This window comes from Orcinus orca, chromosome 2 (genome assembly GCF_937001465.1).
Source record: "Orcinus orca chromosome 2, mOrcOrc1.1, whole genome shotgun sequence".
In the NCBI taxonomy this organism is placed as follows: domain Eukaryota; kingdom Metazoa; phylum Chordata; class Mammalia; order Artiodactyla; family Delphinidae; genus Orcinus; species Orcinus orca.
Window position 1 is genome coordinate 176,027,055 of NC_064560.1, and position 19,028 is coordinate 176,046,082.

The window sequence follows — 19,028 nt, forward strand, 5'->3', positions numbered from 1 at the left end:
TGTTTACATTCGTTTGGCTCTATAAAAAGATTCATTACCCATTTTCATGAATAGCTGATTCTATGTATCTAATTACATAGGACCTTACAGTAGCTCAATTAAAATTACACCTATCAGTAACTTAGTCTGATTCATTTGGTCCCACTACCGCATTTGTCTTTGAAGTTCAAGTTATTGATACAGCATGGCTGTCTGGTCATAAGATAGCTAAAATCAGGGAAGTTTGACTTATTTGCACTTTTGGAGGATTAAAGTAATCCTCACGCCTTTGTTTATTTCATTTATTCTCTCTTGGCTGCCATGCATTCTGCGCTCACCCGCTTCCATTACTGGATATCCTACCTTTACCTGTCCTTACAGTTTTACTTCCTGGTCTCTTCCTCTTTCAACAACAAACAGAAAACAAGCAGAAGGTTATTTTTCACTCCCTTGATTTTATTAACTCGATTTTGTTCACAATCCTCTGACATTTATCACATTCTCTCTCATACTATTTATTAGAACATGTCTTTTCCCCATACCGGATTCTAAGGTATTTGAGGGCAAAAACTGTTTTATTCTGCCTCAAAAAGATCCAGGGCTTAGTAGTTTTGTCATCATGGACATAACCTTCAGTGCCCTCATCTATAAAATGGAGACGTTCATAACAGCGACCTCGTTAATTTGTACAGGCATCATAAGAGGATGCATGTAAAGCTGCCTGACTCTTAATTACTAGATAATTGTTAACTATAGTTTTCACTCCCTCCATCCCCTAAACAAAAGCCTTACACGCTGCAGGCATTCAATCATTATTTGTTGGTAGAGCTTAATGCTAATAAATACATTCACGCCTGGTAATGCATTAGCATTATCTGTGTCTGGAGGACTAATGTGATGACTTACGACCTAGCAGCACTTAGCAAGGCTTGGATTACCAACATCGGGAGAGTTTCCCCTGCCCCACCATCTAGATCCAATGTAATTCTCTGTGATGCTGGCAATGTGCTGTACCAATAAAGTAGCCATTAGCTACGTGTGGTTATTGAGGACTTGAAATGTGGACAGCGTGAATGAGAAACCCACTTTTCGTCTTATTTAATTTTAATCAGTTTCAGTACCTCCTAGTGACTATTGGCTAACCTACTGGACACGTCAGCTCTAGAACTTGCCTCTACCGGTGAGCAATCTTTACATTCACCGTGTCCTCTTTTCCACCTGTGAAGGAATTTTTCTAACCTAAGAAGTAACCTTCACTGATTCAACGCATCAGAACTTTAAATGATCCCAACCCCTTTTTTTCTTTAGTGGGTTCGTTATGACACTTCAAGAACTGGCGTGAGAAACAGGATCCATGTGAAACTCAACATCTCGGTCAGTTGCACAGGACAAAATGAGTCATACATAAAATGACATGCAATCATCCCACAAGAAATACTAATTGCGTCCCTGCCTCGTGAAGCATCGTCTGGAGGGATGGTAGGGGACGCAAACCAGCCGCTGCGACAGGTGTGGCAACACAGTGAGCAGCGCGCTGGGCGGTCCGGGCAAGCCTCCTTCGGGCCGAGACAAGGCGAGGCTGCCAGCCTCCCCTCCCACGCCGGCCGCCTCCGCACGGGCTCGCCTGCAAGTCAGCATGGCCTGTCCCGGTCCCCAACCCTAACGGCGTGCCTCTGTACAAACCGAGAACGCTGTTTCCCCCAACCGACTTCCACCCACGCCCCCGGGAGAATCACTCCTCCTGCCTGTCCACTAGAAGCCGGGCCACCCCTGCTTCTCCTGACCTCGCCTCTGAACCACGCCCCCCAGCAGCTCGTTGCTCAAGATCCCCGTACAAAATGGGTGCTGAGCCTGGAGAACCAACCATAGAGACGCCCACCTTCCGCGGAGAGCGCGCCGACCTCTTAAGGACGCCCGCGCCTCCCTGATAGGCGTGCTGACGTCATCTTCCGGCGGAGACGAAACAGCGGGCGCCGCCAAGGGCCCTTCTAGGAGAACAGCGAGCAGTCTCTGTGGTGCCGGGTCGTCCGAGCCGTGTCACGTGGCTGGCGAAAGCCGTCCCGGAGGCTGGGGGGGAGGAGAAATGGGCGGGAGGACTGGGGGATAGCTTGAGACCCGACGACAACGGGGTTGTCATGGAGCCGCGGGGCCGGGCTCGCGCATGCGCCACTCTACTCGCGGGTCGTCCGGTCGCGGAGCGGCGACCTCGGTCCTAGGTGAGAAAAGGAGGGCTGAGGATGAAGGGGGAGGGTTTGGGCGAGGAGCGTGGGAAAAGGAAGTGGGAGTAGGGGAGAGAAGAAGGGAAGCAAGATAGTCAAGAGGCAGAGCCGGGACTTTCTGGGGACAGAGGGCCAGATGATGGGAGCAGGGGGTGTTGCGTTCCTCCCCCATTTAGTTGGTCGGTTTTGCTGCGAGGGTCAGGACTGCGTGGCAGAGGAGATCGCGGGTGAGGAGGGGGCTGTGTGTGGGGAGCAATTGGGGTAAGACTGTTAGGGCGGGTGAGCCCTGGTCTAGCCCTGGGGGCAACAGCCGGCTGAGCATCCCGGCGGGGGAGCGCTTGGAGGCCCGCCGTGCTGTGAGCAGAGGGGCAGGGAATGGGCAGGTGAGTGAGCGCGGGAGCTGGTAACCCTGTGAGGGTCCTGGGCCTCCCGTTTGGGGATGAGGGGTAGTGCTCTGTTCTGGGCCCGGGGCACAGGTGTGCTGTCTTTTTCTGAGACTTGCTGTCACCCACTTGGCTGGTTCTTTCCCCTGGGTGACCAGCTTGCCAGGCGTGGTGCCAGGGGGTGGGGAGGTGGGAGAGAAGGTGGGCATTGCCAAGTAAGGAGTTAGTGGTTAGTGTGGGCGGGTTCAGAGGAGCTCTGATCCAGGCCCAGGGCACAGGCCGCAGCCAGGCTCCCTGTTATTGCCCAAGTCCTGGCAGTAAGCGTTGCCTGGGCGTTTGCCCTGGGAGGCTGGTGGTATGCCAGTCACAGCACAGTCCTAGGGTCTGCCCAGTTCTGCCCTGCTGAGCTGGCAGGCTGGTGGATGCCTGGAGGGCGCTCCTGCTGTCTGGCACAGATGCATCGTGGGCTGGTGCGAATGGGGGGTGGGTGGGCACTGTTAACTGTGAACCCTTCTCCAAGCAGGGGATTTGAGGAAGTTCTCTAATCTTATCTTCTCTTTGAAAGAGGAGAGTGGAATGAGCCATACCAGGTTCCAAACAGAGGACATTGTATGTTCAGGATCTTTGACGTGGATTTGCAGCCAAGCTGGAGCATGGAAATGGATGTGAAGGGGAAGATGAATATTAGAGGTTTAGGTAGACGGGCTTTTTTTCCTCCTTTGTTAAAAAATCCACAGACATTCCCCCAGAATGGCATCTCTGAATATGCAGACCAAGAGAAAATGACTTCAGAGAAAACCTAGTAATGTATTTATAATTCCTAGTAATGTATTTATAATTCCAGCAATTACTCATGGCTTTCTGGGCGGTAAGGTCTTGATTTTCTATGGCCTTGTCGCTTTACTGTATTTAAGCCTCTGCTTGGGCTTTCACCTCACACCTCTGTTCATGCATGCCTGTTAAACACATGACACATTTTAAAAAGAACTTGAGCTCTCAGGAAAGTTGCCAAGTATCTATAAAAGGAGAGATCTGTGAACAGCATTTCAGATCCTTCCCTTGTACACCTTGGGTCTCCTTTTTATCTTAGGCCTAAATCTCCATAGAGATTGTTTGTGGATTAGACCAACCTCTAATTTGGTTGCTGGATTTAACCCTGAGGTTTCAGCTTAGAATAAGGGGTGGATGAGATACCTGTTTCCTGCAGGAGACCAGACCTGGACGTGAGGTGACCGTGGTGTTTGGAAATGCAGACTCTTGACCTTCAAGCTGTTCAGGTATTTTGGTGACAGCTAAAGCTGCTAGGGCTGTCAGCAAGACTCAGCACGGCAGAAGAGTTGTTGCAATTTATTATTCTGTGAGTACCTCACACATTAATTGTTGGGCGCTGAGGTTGCAAAGATGAAAAGACAACCCTTGAGGTTGAAGAGACGAACAGATAATTAGACTCTAAGAAGTGCATAAATAGAAGAAACAAGTGCTGTGGAGCACTTGTTAGAATTTTATCTTATACCTATTTACGTAAACCTCTAGATTCATTGATTCACTTTCCACTGTGAGTTTTAGTGTATATTCTCTGTGGGAACCTTTTGGACAGTGTGTTACATGTGCACTCGTCAGAGGCCCATTTAGGGTCAATCCAAGCTTAACTTGGAGTCCTCCTAATGCAGAGTTAGGCTTCTGAGGATCTGAGATGTTTGTAGGACAGTCGTAGTGGTTTCCAGTTTGTGCCAGGAAGCAGAGATGGCACAGTGGGCATGAGCTTGGTTACCCATTTTCAACCCCTGGTCAGCTTATGAGCATCTAACTTTATTGTAAAATAATACTGAAGAGGCAAAAAAAAATCTTCTTGAGGTTTTCAAACTTCGCCATTGGTGTGGCCCTGGGTTTGAGAGCACCAGTAGTAAATGCCATCACTCTGCCTCTCTCTTATCGAGGGCCTCGTCTGGTGCTGTGTAGGAATGGGTCTGTTGTTCACGTCCTCAGCGTCACTCCCAGGAGGGAAGTGCCTCTCTCAGGGAGAATAGGTCAAGATGGCATGTAGCCCTTCATTCGCTTTCCCACTTGAACTTCCCTGGGACACTAAGACTATCTGCTGTTTGAAGAGAACTTTACTTAGGACAGAGGCTTCCACGTCCAAAGTAGTCAGTTTACTATTCTAAAGTAGATTATGCATTCTTTATTTCCAATTGCCACCAGTTCCCCAGGATCTAAAATTTTAGCATCTGTTCTCCTTTTAACGTCACCGTTTCAGCATTTTGATTCCACAACCAATATTGTCCTACTCTCAGATGAGCCAGATAAATTCCTGTGTATTTTCTGTAGCTCCGTTGACTACACTTTAATAACAGTAGCAAGACCTTGTTCGTTGTCTTGTCACAAGGATTGTAGAAGTTGAAGTGCTTTATCTAAAATGCCTGTGAAATAATCCATTTCATAAGATATTGTGAAACTTTGTCAGGGTCTTAATTAGTTGCAGCTAACATGAGCTATCTTCCTCATCTAAGTCAATAGTAGGTTCAGACTTAATTCAAGTCTAATTGCCCATCCATCACTGATGTCTGCTTCCATTTTTGAAAAAGCCCTCCATTCACTTTCAGACAGTATTATTTCAGGAAAATGAAACTATGTACGTTTGTTGGGTTTCATACAAAAGGATCCTGATTTAATTAGAGATAGTCTTACATTTTATTCTGCTTTTTAAACTGGATTTTCCATGCTGTCAAACTTCATAGCCGTCCAGTAGAGACATGTGCTTTTGCATAGTGTCATGCAAGATGTGACAGTGCCATTGTTTATCTTTCATGCACGTAGTACTAAACGTGGTCTGTCAAAGAGTGCTTGGTTGACATGGATTGAATGGGGAAGCCAGTCCCCTTAAATGAGTTAGATATGGTACAAAATAATTTTTACTTGGAATTGAGTTTAAAATTCTGATCAGTGTGCGTTCCCTTTAGTCCGCCTCTACCGTATGCAAAAGTATGAGCAAGAGGGTTTCTCAGGGCTGCCTGTAAACCTCCTTGTCTTCTATTTAATTTTATGTTGAATCCCTCCTCTGCTTCTGGAGTAGTTAATGTTCTTCGCTAGATCCTGTATTAGCAGAAATGTTCACACTCGGCATTTTCAGGGTATTTCAGATACAGTGCTGTTTGGCAGGGGGCCACGTTTCCCTCTACTCAGAAGGACAAATGGATGGAGTCGAGAATGGATTGTGAATAAAAACACCACTGGGTGTTGCTTAAACCTACTATCTTAGTCCATTTGGGCTGTCATAACAAAATACCGCAGACTGGGTAGCTTATAAACCACAGAAATTTATTTCTCACAGTTCTAGAGGTTGAAAGTCCGAGCTCAGGGTGCCAGCATGGTCCAGGGAAAGCCCTCTTTCAGGTCACAGACTTCTCACTGACTGTGGTGGAAGGCGCTAGGGACCTCTCTGGAGCCTCTTGTAAAGCTCTAATCCCATGAGGTGAAGCCCTCACGGCTTAAGTCCCACCTCCTCATTCCATCATCTTTGGGAGGCAGGATTTCATATATGAATTTTGGGGGGACACAAACATTCAGACTATAGCACTTTGCAGTTCCATTATTATTATTGTTTTCCCTGTTGGTCCCCTGTTCTCTTTATCCCTGCAGTATCCTTACAGCTGGCATCCCTTGGCGATTCAGAGGGCCTTGTTAAAATATCTTGAAGGGCTCATTGCTCTCATACTTTGCACTGCTAGCCTAGTTCTGGATCTGCTTTGGACTAGCTGTGTATCACTGGATCAAATCTAGGCTTCTTTCCAGGAAGTGGGCGACCAGGTCTGTTTGATTCACTCTATACCCCCATTCCTAGCACGATGCCTGGTTCATAGCAGGCACTTGATAAATATTTTTATTTATTTATTTATTTTAAATTATTTATTTATTTATTTTTGGCTGCGTTGGGTCTTCGTTGCTGCATGCAGGCTTTCTCTAGTTGTGGCGAGTGGGGGCTATTCTGCGTCGCAGTGCGCGGGCTTCTCATTGTCGTGGCTTCTCTTGTTGCAGAGCATGGGCTCTAGGCGCTTGGGCTTCAGTAGTTGTGGTGCATGGGCTCAGTAGTTGTGGTGCACGGGCTCAGTAGTTGTGGCTGACAGGCTCTAGAGCGCAGGCTCAGTAGTTGTGGCGCACGGGCTTAGTTGCTGTGTGTCATGTGGGATCTTCCTGGACCAGGGCTTGAACCTGTGTCCCCTGCATTGGCAGGCGGATTCTTAACGACTGCACCAGCAGGGAAGTCCAATATATATTTTTAAATGACTGAATGTAACTTATCTGAGCCTCAACTTCCTCCTCTGTAAAGTGGGATAGCAACTGAGGAGGACATTGTGAGGCTCAAGGAAAGAACCTTAGCAGCAATAATGTTATGGGCGTTTGTGGAATCAAAACACTATTACATATGGTCTTATGTGTGCATAGAAGTGCTTTTTAAGCCAAAATGTAGCATGCATATATAAGTTGTTTTTACTCTGTTCACTACCTCATCCAAAGAAGTGGAAAGTTAATTTGAGAAACTACACTCTGGGAGGTGGCAGAAAGTCCCGGGCCTGCAGATGTATCCTGGGAGGCAAGCCTGGTCCGAGGTGGGCATCCCCTCTGCTTTCCTCCCTCAGGGAGCATTCCAGAAAGCCTAATCAAATGTGCCTTTGTTAGCAGTCTACAAAGCTTCCACTGAGAATGTGGTTTGTACGCTTTGCATTTGTAATGGAATTAGAGGGCAGCGAGAGGACAGTGAACCTCCTTTTGGGTGGAAACCATTCTACTGTTGAGTAAACTTGTAGCCTTTGTCAGCTGAGACCGCTGAGAAAGTGCACACAGAGCAAGTGGGTGCCGCTGGTGTTCTTTGCCCTTAGTTTACTCACCATTTGCCTCACCTGTCTCAGCTCTTCAGGCAATGACTTCTTCTGTAATTGTTTTTCACAGGGCAGTCCAGATGAAAAGAGTACTGACGAATGCACTTCCAGCCCAGTAAAACATGGAGAGGAAGAACCCATCCAGAGAGGGCTCTAGAAGGCTCTCAGCCAAACTGAGCAAAGGCCCAGAGATGAAAAAAGTGTCTCGTCAACTCGGCGTGGCAGCTGCTGAGTCAGATAAGGACTCTGGATTTTCAGGTTAAAAATACCTTATCATTTCTACATTGGAATGAATGATTTGCCTGAAAAACGTCCTCCGTAAAAACTCATTTGTGTGATAAGGATGGGAAGATTTCACCCACAGGAGAAATAGTTTTCTGATCTCTTCAAATGGTGATTCTGTTGCCATATGGCGGGGTACTCATCCCAGTCACAGTGGGGTTAGTTCTGAAGGAACGATATGACATCTTTTTTCCACTTAGACTCTCAACTTTAAATCTTATATTTCCAACTGTGGCAAGTGGCTACTGGAAAAATATATTTAAATACTCATAATTCTATTGTCTTACCTCCTTTTTCATAGGAATAGTTACATTGCAGGGAAAAATACTGGCATGTTGTCCCCACATATAACAAATTAAACAAAAGTAGTATATAATTTGTTAAGATGGCTTTTTTGCTGAGAAAGTGTTTGCTGTGTTTAAAAACATTTCCCCCCATAACCCATCCCTGCCGGTATTTGTGCCTTTTGTCTGTGGACTGTGAGCCTCCTGGCCCTATTCCAAACTTGGGTATCTGTTAGAGACAAGAAAGCAAGACAGTTTTCCTTACTGGTTTGTCTTAAACTTTATCTGAAAGGACTAGTTGCATACCCAGTAAATCTTTTAATTTTGTGCCGAGGATTTTTTATTTCCAGGTCTGAGAGTAGTGGCTTAAATATGGCTCTAGTGTAAACATTTTGGCCCAGGGGAGGCAGAGGGGTGATGCCAGGGAATTCTGGCTGGGTTAGCATCCTGAGAGTGGAGCCCTCTCCTGGAGAAAGATTTATATTATCCAGCCCACAGAGACTTCCCAATCCACCGTGTTGATTTATTAATTTATAGTGAGAAATGCAGCTGTTAGGAAAACTAGAACTCAATCATCCTTAGATTGGTGTATTTTCTCCCTGTAGGTACGCTGCACGGGAAGCCAAATTATAAATAGACTGTTTCTCAGAGGAACAGAGCACCGTCCTAGGGATTAGAATAAGGACAGGGAAGGGAGGGCAGGTTTATAGCCCTTTGGGTTTTTCTTCTCAATCTTTTAGCATTGTTTCCTAAGCTTGCCTCATCGTAAGGCTCGTCTGAGGCATTTGTTAAAAATACTGATCACCAGACCCCTCTTCTGGAGACTGTGATATTGAGGGTCTGGGGGAGGACCCGGAATGTGAGTTTTATATTTTTACAAGTGTCTCTGGTGATTCCTGTGATCAGACAGGTTTGGGAAACTTTGCAGGCCTAGTGTCTTTTTTTTTTCTTTCTTTTAATATCGTGTTTGTTTTTTGTCTGTTTTTCATATCATGAAGGTAATATATGCTCATGGTAGAAGCTTAGAAATTTAGGTACATGCAAAGAAGAAAACAAACATTAACCATACTCCCACCCCCTGTTATTCTCAATACTGTGGCCATTTTGGTACTTCTTCCAATAACTTCAGTTCTGTCAGACTAGCTGTTCTGTAGCATGTCCCAAAGTCTGGATAGTTTTCTGAAAGTTTCCTATTCTCTATGCAGAAGTGCCTTAAGAAGTATTGTGCTGTTCACATAAGGCAGTATCAAAAATACTCAGATTCACTGTGCTCCAGAAAGTGGCCCTAGTGAGTACCTTCAGCCACATCTGGGCCAGGTGCCAGTGGTTTCGTCAGTGCCTGAGTTATCGTTCCAGTTACCTTGGAATGTGATGTAATTTGCCATGATTAATTAGCTGCAGTCCATATTGAGATTTTTCCCATTGTCCCAATATGGCCTTTATAATTGTTAATCTTTTTGTATATTTGTTTGTTTTGGGTCCAGAACCCAGTTGATGACTGTGCATTTCATTTAATTGTCCCTGTCGTTTTTTTTTTTTTAATTTTAAAATTTATTTATTTATTTAATTTTTGGCTGCGTTGGGTCTTTGCTGCACGGGCTTTCTTTAGTTGCGACAAGCTGGGGCTACTCTTCGTTGTGGTGCATGGGCTTCTCACTGCGGTGGCTTCTCTTGTTGCGGAGCACAGGCTCTAGACGCATGGGCTTCAGTAGTTGTGGCACGTGGGCTCAGTAGTTGTGGCTCGCGGGCCCTAGAGCACAGGCTCAGTAGTTGTGGCGCACAGGCTTAGTTGCTCCGCGGCATGTGGGATCTTCCCGGACCAGGGCTTGAACCAGTGTCCCCTGCCTTGGCAGGTGGATTTTTAACCACTGTGCCACCAGAGAAGCTCTGTCCCTGTCTTTTAAATCTTATTTAGTCTAGACCAGCTCCTTCGTCTTTCCGTTCTTTTTTTCGGGACATCGTCATCTTTAAAGGAGTTAGGCCTGTTGTTTTGTAGAATGTTTCACACTGGATTTCTCTGGTAGCTTCCCCATTATCAGAAATAGGCTAAACATTTTTTTAATAGAAAACTAAATTTTTGATGTTCTATCCTTCTCATTGCAACACATAAGGTGACTCCTAAGTGTGTCTTATTCTTGGTGACACTCTGATTAAAGGAGTAGATGTATACCAGATTTCTTTATTGCAAAAGTACTCTTTTCTCTTTGTAATTAATGAGCAGTTTATGGGATGATACTTTGAGATTGTGTGACTGTCCTGTTCCCCAGCAGACTCTTGACTAGTGATTTTAGCATCCATTGACGATCCTTGCCTGAACCAATTACATTTGTGGTCTGAAAATGGTGATCTAATTCTATCATTCCTTGTATATTTTATTAGCTGACAGTCATCTTCTCTAAAGAAGTACTTCTCTCCTCTGCCCCCTTTTTAGAGCATCACTGTGGATTCACGGGATTTTTTTGTGATTTTGTTTGTCAGTCCATTATCATTATTTTTGATACTCAAATTGCCCCACATTTGGTCAGTGGGAGTCCCTTCTAGGTGGCGCCTGTGTCTTTGACATGTCCCCATTTGTGTTGGAGCACTTCCTTGCTTTCTGGGACAGTAAGGCTCATCTTGCACCTTCCCTGCCAAAGATATCGGCCATTTCTCCAAGGAGCCCTGGTTTCCTTTTTGTGCAGAATGACATTTAGAAACCAAGATACACGTACAAGGTATGCACTTTTCTTCTGAAGTCCTTTGTTTCTGGCCTAATAGTTCTTAACTAGAGGTGCACATTTGGATTACTTGTAGTGCTTTGTGAAAATAACACGGGCCTGAACACCAGATAAATCAATTCAGTAGAGTGAGGGGAAGACCCCAACACCAGTAATTTCTAAAAAGCATCTTTGGAGAATCTGATTAAATGCAAGTGTTGACAGTTGCTCTCTTCTAAATTACAGTCACATTCCAGTCCTGCCTCATCCAGACGACTCTGAGATTCTTGATGAGCATTTCGGGTATTCCCAGACTCCTCGCTGGCAGGGTTACTGCAGTCTCTTGGTTTACTCCAGCAGGGAGCTAATTAAGCCCTTTCTGTATGGATTTCACATAGAGCAGCCTTCTTTTCTTTGTGGCAGAGAGTATCTTTCCATCACCCGTTGTGCAGAACCCCCAGTGGGCACACTCAGCGTGCATTTAGGACACTAACAAAGGAGGTGCTTAACTGGGTGGAGGAGGAAAACAAAGAAAGACACATTGTAAACCTCATCTTGATGAACTTATCCAGAATTTTACAATTAGAAAACTTAGGAGGAAGCTATTTTAATTTCAGAGTGGAGGTAAGTCTTGAGGTTTTATAGGTTGGTTTTGTTTTTGTTGTTATTGTTACATCATGTAGTGCCCAGGGCCTCTAAAGGTCTTATTAACCTTTGCCCCAAGTCACACGCACACTCCTCTTCCCTTTCAACCACAGATTCTTAAAAGTAATGAGCTAACTTCGAAGGCCTTACCCACTTCTCCTGTAGACAGGTGATGGTTACTTTCTCATGAACCCAAATGGATGCAGGCTTTTGTCTGTAATAGAGTTAGAAGGGCAGTCAGCTGTCCTAGGGCAGTGATTCTCAATCTTTTGGGATGGGAGGGATAATTACGGCTCCCGTCGAGAATCCAGTGAAAGTTAGATACCTCCTCCTCAGAAAAATTCACAAAAACACATAGCACAAATGTTCCATTCCGTTTCATGGGGTCCAGGGCTCCCCAGGAGGACTGGTTAAGAGCCTGAGTGAACTGACCGTTTTTCCGCCCACCAGATGGGAGCTCTGAATGCCTGAGCTCGGCAGAGCAGATGGAGTCTGAGGACATGCTGAGCGCCTTAGGCTGGAGCCGAGAAGACAGGCCAAGGCCGAGCGCCAAGCCTGCGAGCGGTGCCTTCCCGACACTGGCCCCCATGGTTGTCATGAAGAATGTGCTGGTCAAACAGGTGAGGAGGACTGAGCTCTCATAACTTCTTTGCACGCCAGGGTTTCTGAGCTTCCTGTGCACAGAGCTTCTCCCTCTCTGTCAAGGAGAGATGCGAGGAGCAGACCACCAGCACCACACCAACACGCGCTTCTGTGCTGGGAAGAGGATGTGTCCTTTCAACTACTGGCGGTGTTTGAAAAAGGAATACGAGAGTCATCACATGTGTTCTCATTTTCCAGATAGTAAGACTATTTTATTTCTGTATCCCTAGTTTGTCCAAAGCGATCTGGAATACTTTAGTCGTGTTAAACGGAACCAAGCAGAAATGTCCTAACTTCTGTAGTGCATGCTAAGATATGACAGAATTTAAGGTAGAAACAAGAGGATCTCTTTTTAATTTGACTGGGACTTTTAGAAATATTTTTTTGAGACGTAGAGGCGATTTCCCTGTTTCTCATGTTCCATTCTGAGCACTTTCTTAGTAATCAGCCAAAGCTATGTCATTAGTGAGAAAGGAGCTCTTTGGTTTAGGTATGGCTATACCAGCAGACTCCACCCAGCATTGTTGAGGAATTGAAAAATAACCCTGTTTCAGGCTTTCTTATATAACTATGCAAATTATGTGATTATTGTCTAGATACGAAAGAAAAGAAGATTTAGATAAAAATCTAAGCTAAGCCCCAGTGTTTGGAACAAACAACTCAATCATATGAACTTGAAGAACGGTAACCTTACCCTACTTTGCTCTAAAATAGATCAGTCCTTGCATGGGTCTGTTGATGCGGCTGCTCAAAGCTAGTGAAGGTTGAAATCTGGCTGTATGTTGTTGACCTTCCCACCTTAGGTAGAAGAACGTGGCTCTAGCCTGACAGGAGACCTTAATGTCTTAACTATTACCTAGTTATTGCTGAACAACACAAACTGATTTTCAACAAGGCAACCTGGTGAGTTTGGAAAAAGAATTTGCAGATGTTTGCTTGGCAGATCACATCTCAGCTGGAAGCACAGCTCTCCTCGCCGAAATGAGGCGAGAGAATAAAGACATGAAACGGAGCCCAAATGAGATTGTCCAGGCCCCACTGGTGCTTCTCAGGGCTTCCTGTCTCCTGCTCTTTCCTCCCTGCCTTCCTCTCTGGCCCCCTGGTCACTCTTTCTAAGGCATCTTTGTTGATTGTTGTGGGCGAGGCCGGCAGCTCCAGAGGGCTGTTGCAGGGTGAGTGGGCGGGTCCAGCAGAGCCATCTCCTTCAGGACAGAGACCCACTGGGAAGGCTGCTGGACTTGATCAGGAGACAGGAGGCTTGGGGGCAGACTGACCTGATGGAGCAGTCTAGGAGTTTTGTTTTTTCACATATGCTAGAATTCAGCACATTCCAAATTTAAAAGCATTATACACTTCTTAAAATCTCTGCTTATTGCATAATGTCTTAATTATTGCTGCTTGGTTTTAGGATATTTCTTTTGAGGCTCTGATTCCAGTTCTGTCACCAGACTGCGTGATCTTACACACAATTACTTAATCACCGTGAACTTCATTTTCTTCATCTTTAACATGAAGCTAGGATTGATTCTCTAGAGATCCTATCCAAGACCCTATGATTCTGAGATCCTATCCAAGTCTAAAGTCTTGTCTGGTATTCCCTCAGGTGATCTCAGTAAGAATGGTACCTTGTAAAATCTAAATTAGAACAAATAAGCCAAGTATCTAAGTGGGCATAACAATAGCATTAGGAAGAATAATCCAGTGAAATCAGCTTGGGAAAGCAACGAGTTAGGTATTTTCTGGATCCATTTGCCTTGTAGGTCAACCCTTATGGCATGAGTGAGCAGGGGGACAGCCTGAAGTTCTGCTCTTGACTGACCTGGACGAGGCTGATCTCTTCTTTGAAAGACCCCTGATTTTTGTATCTCCTCTGACGGGGGAGTGTGGTTGCTAGGCCCAGCGTTGCTTGCTTATGGACATCCAGAGTGTATTTGAACACCAAGAGGGCTCCAGAATGGACTCTCCAGGTCATCCCAGCCTTTGCACAGGAGATGAACTGTAGTTGAACTTGGCCAGGAGTTCCTAAGCAGGTATCCAAGAAGCTGAAATGTATGCAAATCAGGTGCCGGTGTGGGAGCACAGTCCATCGCTTTCCTCAGATAAATCACATGACTGCACTAAGGGTAAGAGCCTCTGTCAGGTTCTCTCTCTGCCTGTAGCCTCATCTACACTCATATCTCTGGGCCTGGGTTGGAATTGGACTGGCTTTTAAATATTAGAGACAAGTTCATGGAAAGTCCTTGTAATAAAGAGTCTGAGTCCATCTTTTAAATGAATACATACATGAGAAAAGTAGCCATGCCCTTCTTTATTAGATTACTATCTGAATCAGTACTTTAATTAAAAATTAAAATGTATAATTGAGCAGTAATAGAGCAAAAGCAATGTAGCAGAACGGTTTGGATGGGTTTTAGAGTCAGAGGATGGAATCCTATCTTCACCACTTAGTAGCTTGGGGATTGAAAGCAAGTTATTTCAACTTCCTAAGCCTCAGTTTCCTGTTTGTGAAAGGAAATGATAACTACCTCATGGGATCATTATGGCGATTCCGTGAGACAGCGCAGGCGACACATCACACCCAGTGCTAGCCTGTGGTGAGCACCCGTACACGGTGGCTCTTCCTGCCTTGCAGAGCTTTGTGGTAGCCGGGCGTTATTGCCTTAAATACAGGGGCCCATGGACTCCTGACAATACGTAACTGTTTAATCAAAAGTTGTTTTCAGGTAAAAGAGGTTCCAGATGTAACTAAATGAAGATAGACTGGTGTGAAGTCACATTTATAGTATTGAGATTAGCACATTTTAACTTATGCCAGCAAATTGTACTATCCATCCTTTTTTTAAAAAAAAATTTTTTTTAATTAAAAAATTTTTTTTTAATTTTTATTTATTAAAAAACTTCTTTTTGTTGCACTGCACGGCATGCGGGATCTTAGTTCCCCCACCAGGGATCGAACCCGCGTCCCCTGCAGTGGAAGCGTGGAGTCTTAGCCACTGGACCACCAGGGAAGTCCCCTATCCATACTTTTATTGCCTTACTTGTGACCTTAACTGTGTCACTACTTCACGACCTTCCTACAGTTTCTTTTTCTCAAGTGATAGCACTTGAATAAAGATAGCTATTTCCTCCAGTTTTCCCTTAAGAAAAAAAATATATGATGTCAGCCCCAAATGAATTTTTAAGCCACATCTCCAGTCATGCTAAGAAGGGCCATCCCGTGTGTGAGGGAGGCTCTGTACTTATATCTGAGTATGTGCTTTGCCTCTTGGACAGCTGCAGGTAACACGTAGTGTGCTGCTCTTTGCCTTTGCTTTTTCCTTCAGGGCAGCAGCTCATCCCAGCTCCAGTCGTGGTCTGTGCAGCCCTCCTTTGAAGTGATCTCAGCACAGCCCCAGCTCTTATTCCTTCATCCACCTGTACCGTCTCCTGTCAGCCCATGTCACGCTGGTGAGAAAAAGTCGGACTCCAGGAACTACTTGCCCATTCTCAATTCTTACACCAAAATAGCCCCACACCCAGGCAAAAGGGGCCTCTCCCTCAGCCCAGAAGAAAGAGGAGAAGGTGGAATGCAGAAGAAGATCTGTACTGAGAGACTGGGGCCAAGCCTGTCTTCTAGTGAGCCGACCAAGACTGGTGCTGGCCCACCCGGGCCCCCGACGCCAGCGCCCCCCAGCACCAAGCTTGCCGAGGACTCAGCTCTTCAGGGTGTGCCCTGCCTGGTGGCAGGTGGAAGTCCACAGACGCTTCAGCCAGTGTCCAGCAGCCATGTGGCTAAAGCGCCCAGCCTGACCTTTGCTTCCCCCGCCAGCCCTGTCTGTGCGTCAGACAGTACCCTGCACGGGATGGAGAGCAACTCCCCGCTGTCCCCACTGTCAGCTAGTTACAGCTCCCCTCTGTGGGCTGCAGAGCACCTCTGCCGCAGCCCAGATAGCTTTTCAGAGCAGCGGCAGAGCAAGCACAGGCGCTTTCAGAATACCCTAGTAGTCCTACACAAATCTGGTTTGCTGGAGATCACTTTGAAAACCAAGGAGTTGATTCGTCAGAACCAGGCAACTCAGGTGGAACTAGACCAGCTAAAGGAGCAGACCCGGCTATTTATCGAGGCCGCCAAGAGCAGGGCTCCTCAGGCTTGGGCCAAGCTGCAGGCGTCTTTAACATCAGGGTCAGGTCATCCTGGCAGTGACCTAGAAGCGTTCTCCGATCAGCCAGACATATAACATAGAAGGCATATTTTCCTGTTACTTGAGTGGTTCTTTTTAACTCTTTTACCGTCGTCTACTCCTGTTTCCCAAAGCTTATGTAAGAGCTTTCCTTTTAAACTTAAACTGTTCAGCGGTTCACTTACGAAGCCACATGCCAATACCTGGCTGCTGTCTTAACCTGTGGTCTGTGCACAGTTTCCCTTTGTCTCCGTTCCACTGAGGACCTCAGATTGTCCTCGAGTCCCTCTTCCTTAGCCTGCAGGCACTTCGATGGATCACGGTGCAAAGCGGGAAAGATGCTTGTGTGGGGCCCCTCTAGCTGTCACGTCCCACCATCCCACTCACTAACCATGATCAGGGATGCAGTGACGCAGACAAGCGTACAGAGTGACACCTGTCAAGCCAGGGAGTAGGTGACATAAGGAGACCTTCGTGGATCTTCCCTTGAAGGTCTTAGTCACAGAGGAAAATATAAGAGGAGGGTGTTTCCATTTTACGAGGCCTTGTGCCATTCGGGAGAAACCTAAAATGCTCTGGGCACACATTGGTCCTCGGATGCAAGCACTTAATCACTTAAAGCTTTGTTTCTTTAAACTCGAAAGTCAAGGGGAAGGGGTGGTACCGTTAACTCGTACACTTTCATCATAAGCCAGATTTCTGTTAAACTGGTAGGTGAAATATTTCAGATTTGTAAAGTATGGAATGGATTTAGGACCATCTGGAGCTACAGTTGATGAACTGCTTTTTTGACTCAGAGTCTGAAGAAAGAAATGGCTAACATCTCTTGGTTGAGAGCTGGAAGATTCTGATAATTTATGCTTTTTTCTTTCTCTCTCTTCTTTTGAAACAATGCAAAAGAAGATTTTCTTATATGTGAAAATCCTAAAAGAGAGCTTCATGGTTCCCGATTGTGTAATACAAGTCAGCCCTCTGCTACCATCTTTTTTCCCCCCTTTGTTTTTACAAAAGAGGAAAGAAATGATTATTAAGCTTGATAAACTTTGAATTAAAATCATCATAAGGTTATGACATTAAGTCCACAAAAAATTGGAAAACGTTATCCATTTTCTTTCCACATCCAGAGTTTTCCTTTGTCTTACGTCACGGTGACGTGGAGCAGTCTTCTGTGTTTCTTTCGTGCAATGGATTTGGCTGCAAAGCCAAAGGTGTAGTGGGTTATGTGAAGTCCATCTAGAAGTGGAGAGTGTTATGAGAACTTGCAGATGATACACACCCTTTCAGCCTCATTGTAAACTAGATTTCTAAGTCGTAAAGTTGCCAGCTTTTTACCCTCCCATTTAAAAATTTCATCCTCTTGAAAATCTTTGTACCAATTACTTTAGTAAGAAATTCTGTATGACCAACTTCATCTTTTCTGCAAGGAAAATGTTCTTGAAGTTCTACCAAGGCCAGAAGCTAAGGCTCATGCTTGCTGGGTAGTTGTAACTCTGAACATAGTTTTAAAATTACAAGGCTTCAGATTGCCTGCATTTTGTTCTCAAACATGCACAATTTAGATACGACCAATTTAGAAGTAAACAACTCCGTAAAATCTTCAGACTCTCCTGGTAAATGCAGAATTATTACCTGCCATTCGCTTTCTGAAAGATTTCAAAAATCAGAGCAAATGTGTCTTTAAGCAGACTCTGCTCCTTTTACTGTTTTTCTCTTGGCCCACACCCTTTGCCTCCCCTGAATCTGTGTGGTGCTGCAGGAACTCTGCTCTGCACGCCGTGCTAGGAAGCTTCCTTTCTGGCAGAGTATGTTTGGCAGCAAAGCTCTAGAAACAGGTGCCTTCAGAGCAGCCTGGGCACCAGTCATGAGTCTTACTGAGTCAAAAATCCGAACACACTTGCTGAGAACCAAATTTATTCCTTCAGAAAAAGCCCTCTGTGGAGCTTTATGCGTCTTGGACTCTTCTTCCTAGATTAAGGTTTGCATTCCCTCCTGTCAGGTACAAGACGATGAAAGCCGTCATTGATCCTCACTGCTGAGTGACAGGGAAAAGCAGCACCACCCCGCGGCTCTTCTCTGATGTTGTAACTCAGTGTGGAAGTCTCTCTGGGCTCTTAGCATGGGTGTTCTTTACCTAGTGGAGCAGTAAGCAGATGAAGCCACTTAGAGAAGCTGGTCGTGGAAGGAGAGATCCACTGAGGCTAGCAGACATGTGGAGCCAGAAACCAGATCGGCAAATGGAGGAACCTCGGAGTTGACTGGAAGGATCTCCGTGGGTTTCACGAGGCTGTAAGTAGTAGTGGTTTTAGTGATGCGTGATTTGATCTGGTATGAAGTTCTGTGGCAAAGCTGCTGTTTTCTAAAAGCCATTCTTAGCTCAAACCAACCCTTAAGAGAAGTTTCGGCAGATTGTTTTGGCAGTATTGAAAGACATCTAGAAAAAGCTGCTGATTGAATTGGTTATGGGAATGGAGTTTGGTGACATTTGTAATTTAATACACTCATTGCTTTTTATCGATTGTGGTATTGTCTGACTTTACTATGATTCCTTCAGCAGAAAAGTAACTCTTGTGCATATATTGAAGTGTTTTTCCAGCTATGAATTCTTTAGGGTAGAGATTTATTTACCAAATGTGAATTCCTTTGAGGAAGTATGAAGTTTTGTAGAAATTGACTGTGAAATGTCAGAGAAAAATAAAAGTCACTTACTTGAAAACTATTTGGCCTTTGGGCTTTATAACTGCTTAAAATGCTAAGTGAAATCAAGGGTAAATGTTTGATTGATTTAGGTTTCATACATACGTACTCGTGTCATTTGGGGACACTGGGATTAGTTACTGAACTTGTGGAAATTCATTGTTCAGACT

General features: G+C 45.2%; 2 protein-coding genes across 16 annotated transcripts in view; both read left to right on the top strand.

Annotated features, from left to right (window-relative positions):
* Positions 1-1,585: 1,585 nt before the first annotated feature.
* CIPC (CLOCK interacting pacemaker) lies at positions 1,586-18,880 on the top strand. 13 transcript variants are annotated; one of them, XM_049705230.1, is made up of 7 exons: positions 1,587-2,195; positions 3,147-3,277; positions 3,789-3,938; positions 6,218-6,385; positions 7,526-7,713; positions 11,813-11,982; positions 15,328-18,880. In XM_049705230.1, exons 5-7 carry the CDS (start codon positions 7,578-7,580, stop codon positions 16,219-16,221), a joined length of 1,200 nt encoding a protein of 399 aa, XP_049561187.1. In that variant the 5' UTR covers positions 1,587-2,195; positions 3,147-3,277; positions 3,789-3,938; positions 6,218-6,385; positions 7,526-7,577; the 3' UTR covers positions 16,222-18,880. The 13 variants fall into 13 exon arrangements, with proteins under 13 accessions (XP_033267097.1, XP_033267137.1, XP_033267291.1 ...); XM_049705236.1 differs by lacking the exon at positions 1,587-2,195 and adding an exon at positions 2,226-2,425; XM_033411206.2 differs by lacking the exon at positions 6,218-6,385 and having other exon boundaries at positions 1,586-2,195.
* Positions 18,310-19,028, top strand: part of TMEM63C (transmembrane protein 63C) — a 135,750-nt gene continuing 135,031 nt past the window's right edge. For 2 of the 3 annotated variants that reach the window (XM_049705202.1, XM_049705211.1), the window contains exon 1: positions 18,310-18,450. The gene's annotated coding sequence lies outside the window, so the exon portion shown is untranslated. The remainder of the gene's footprint in view (positions 18,451-19,028) is intronic. The other variant, XM_049705194.1, reaches the window with a different exon arrangement.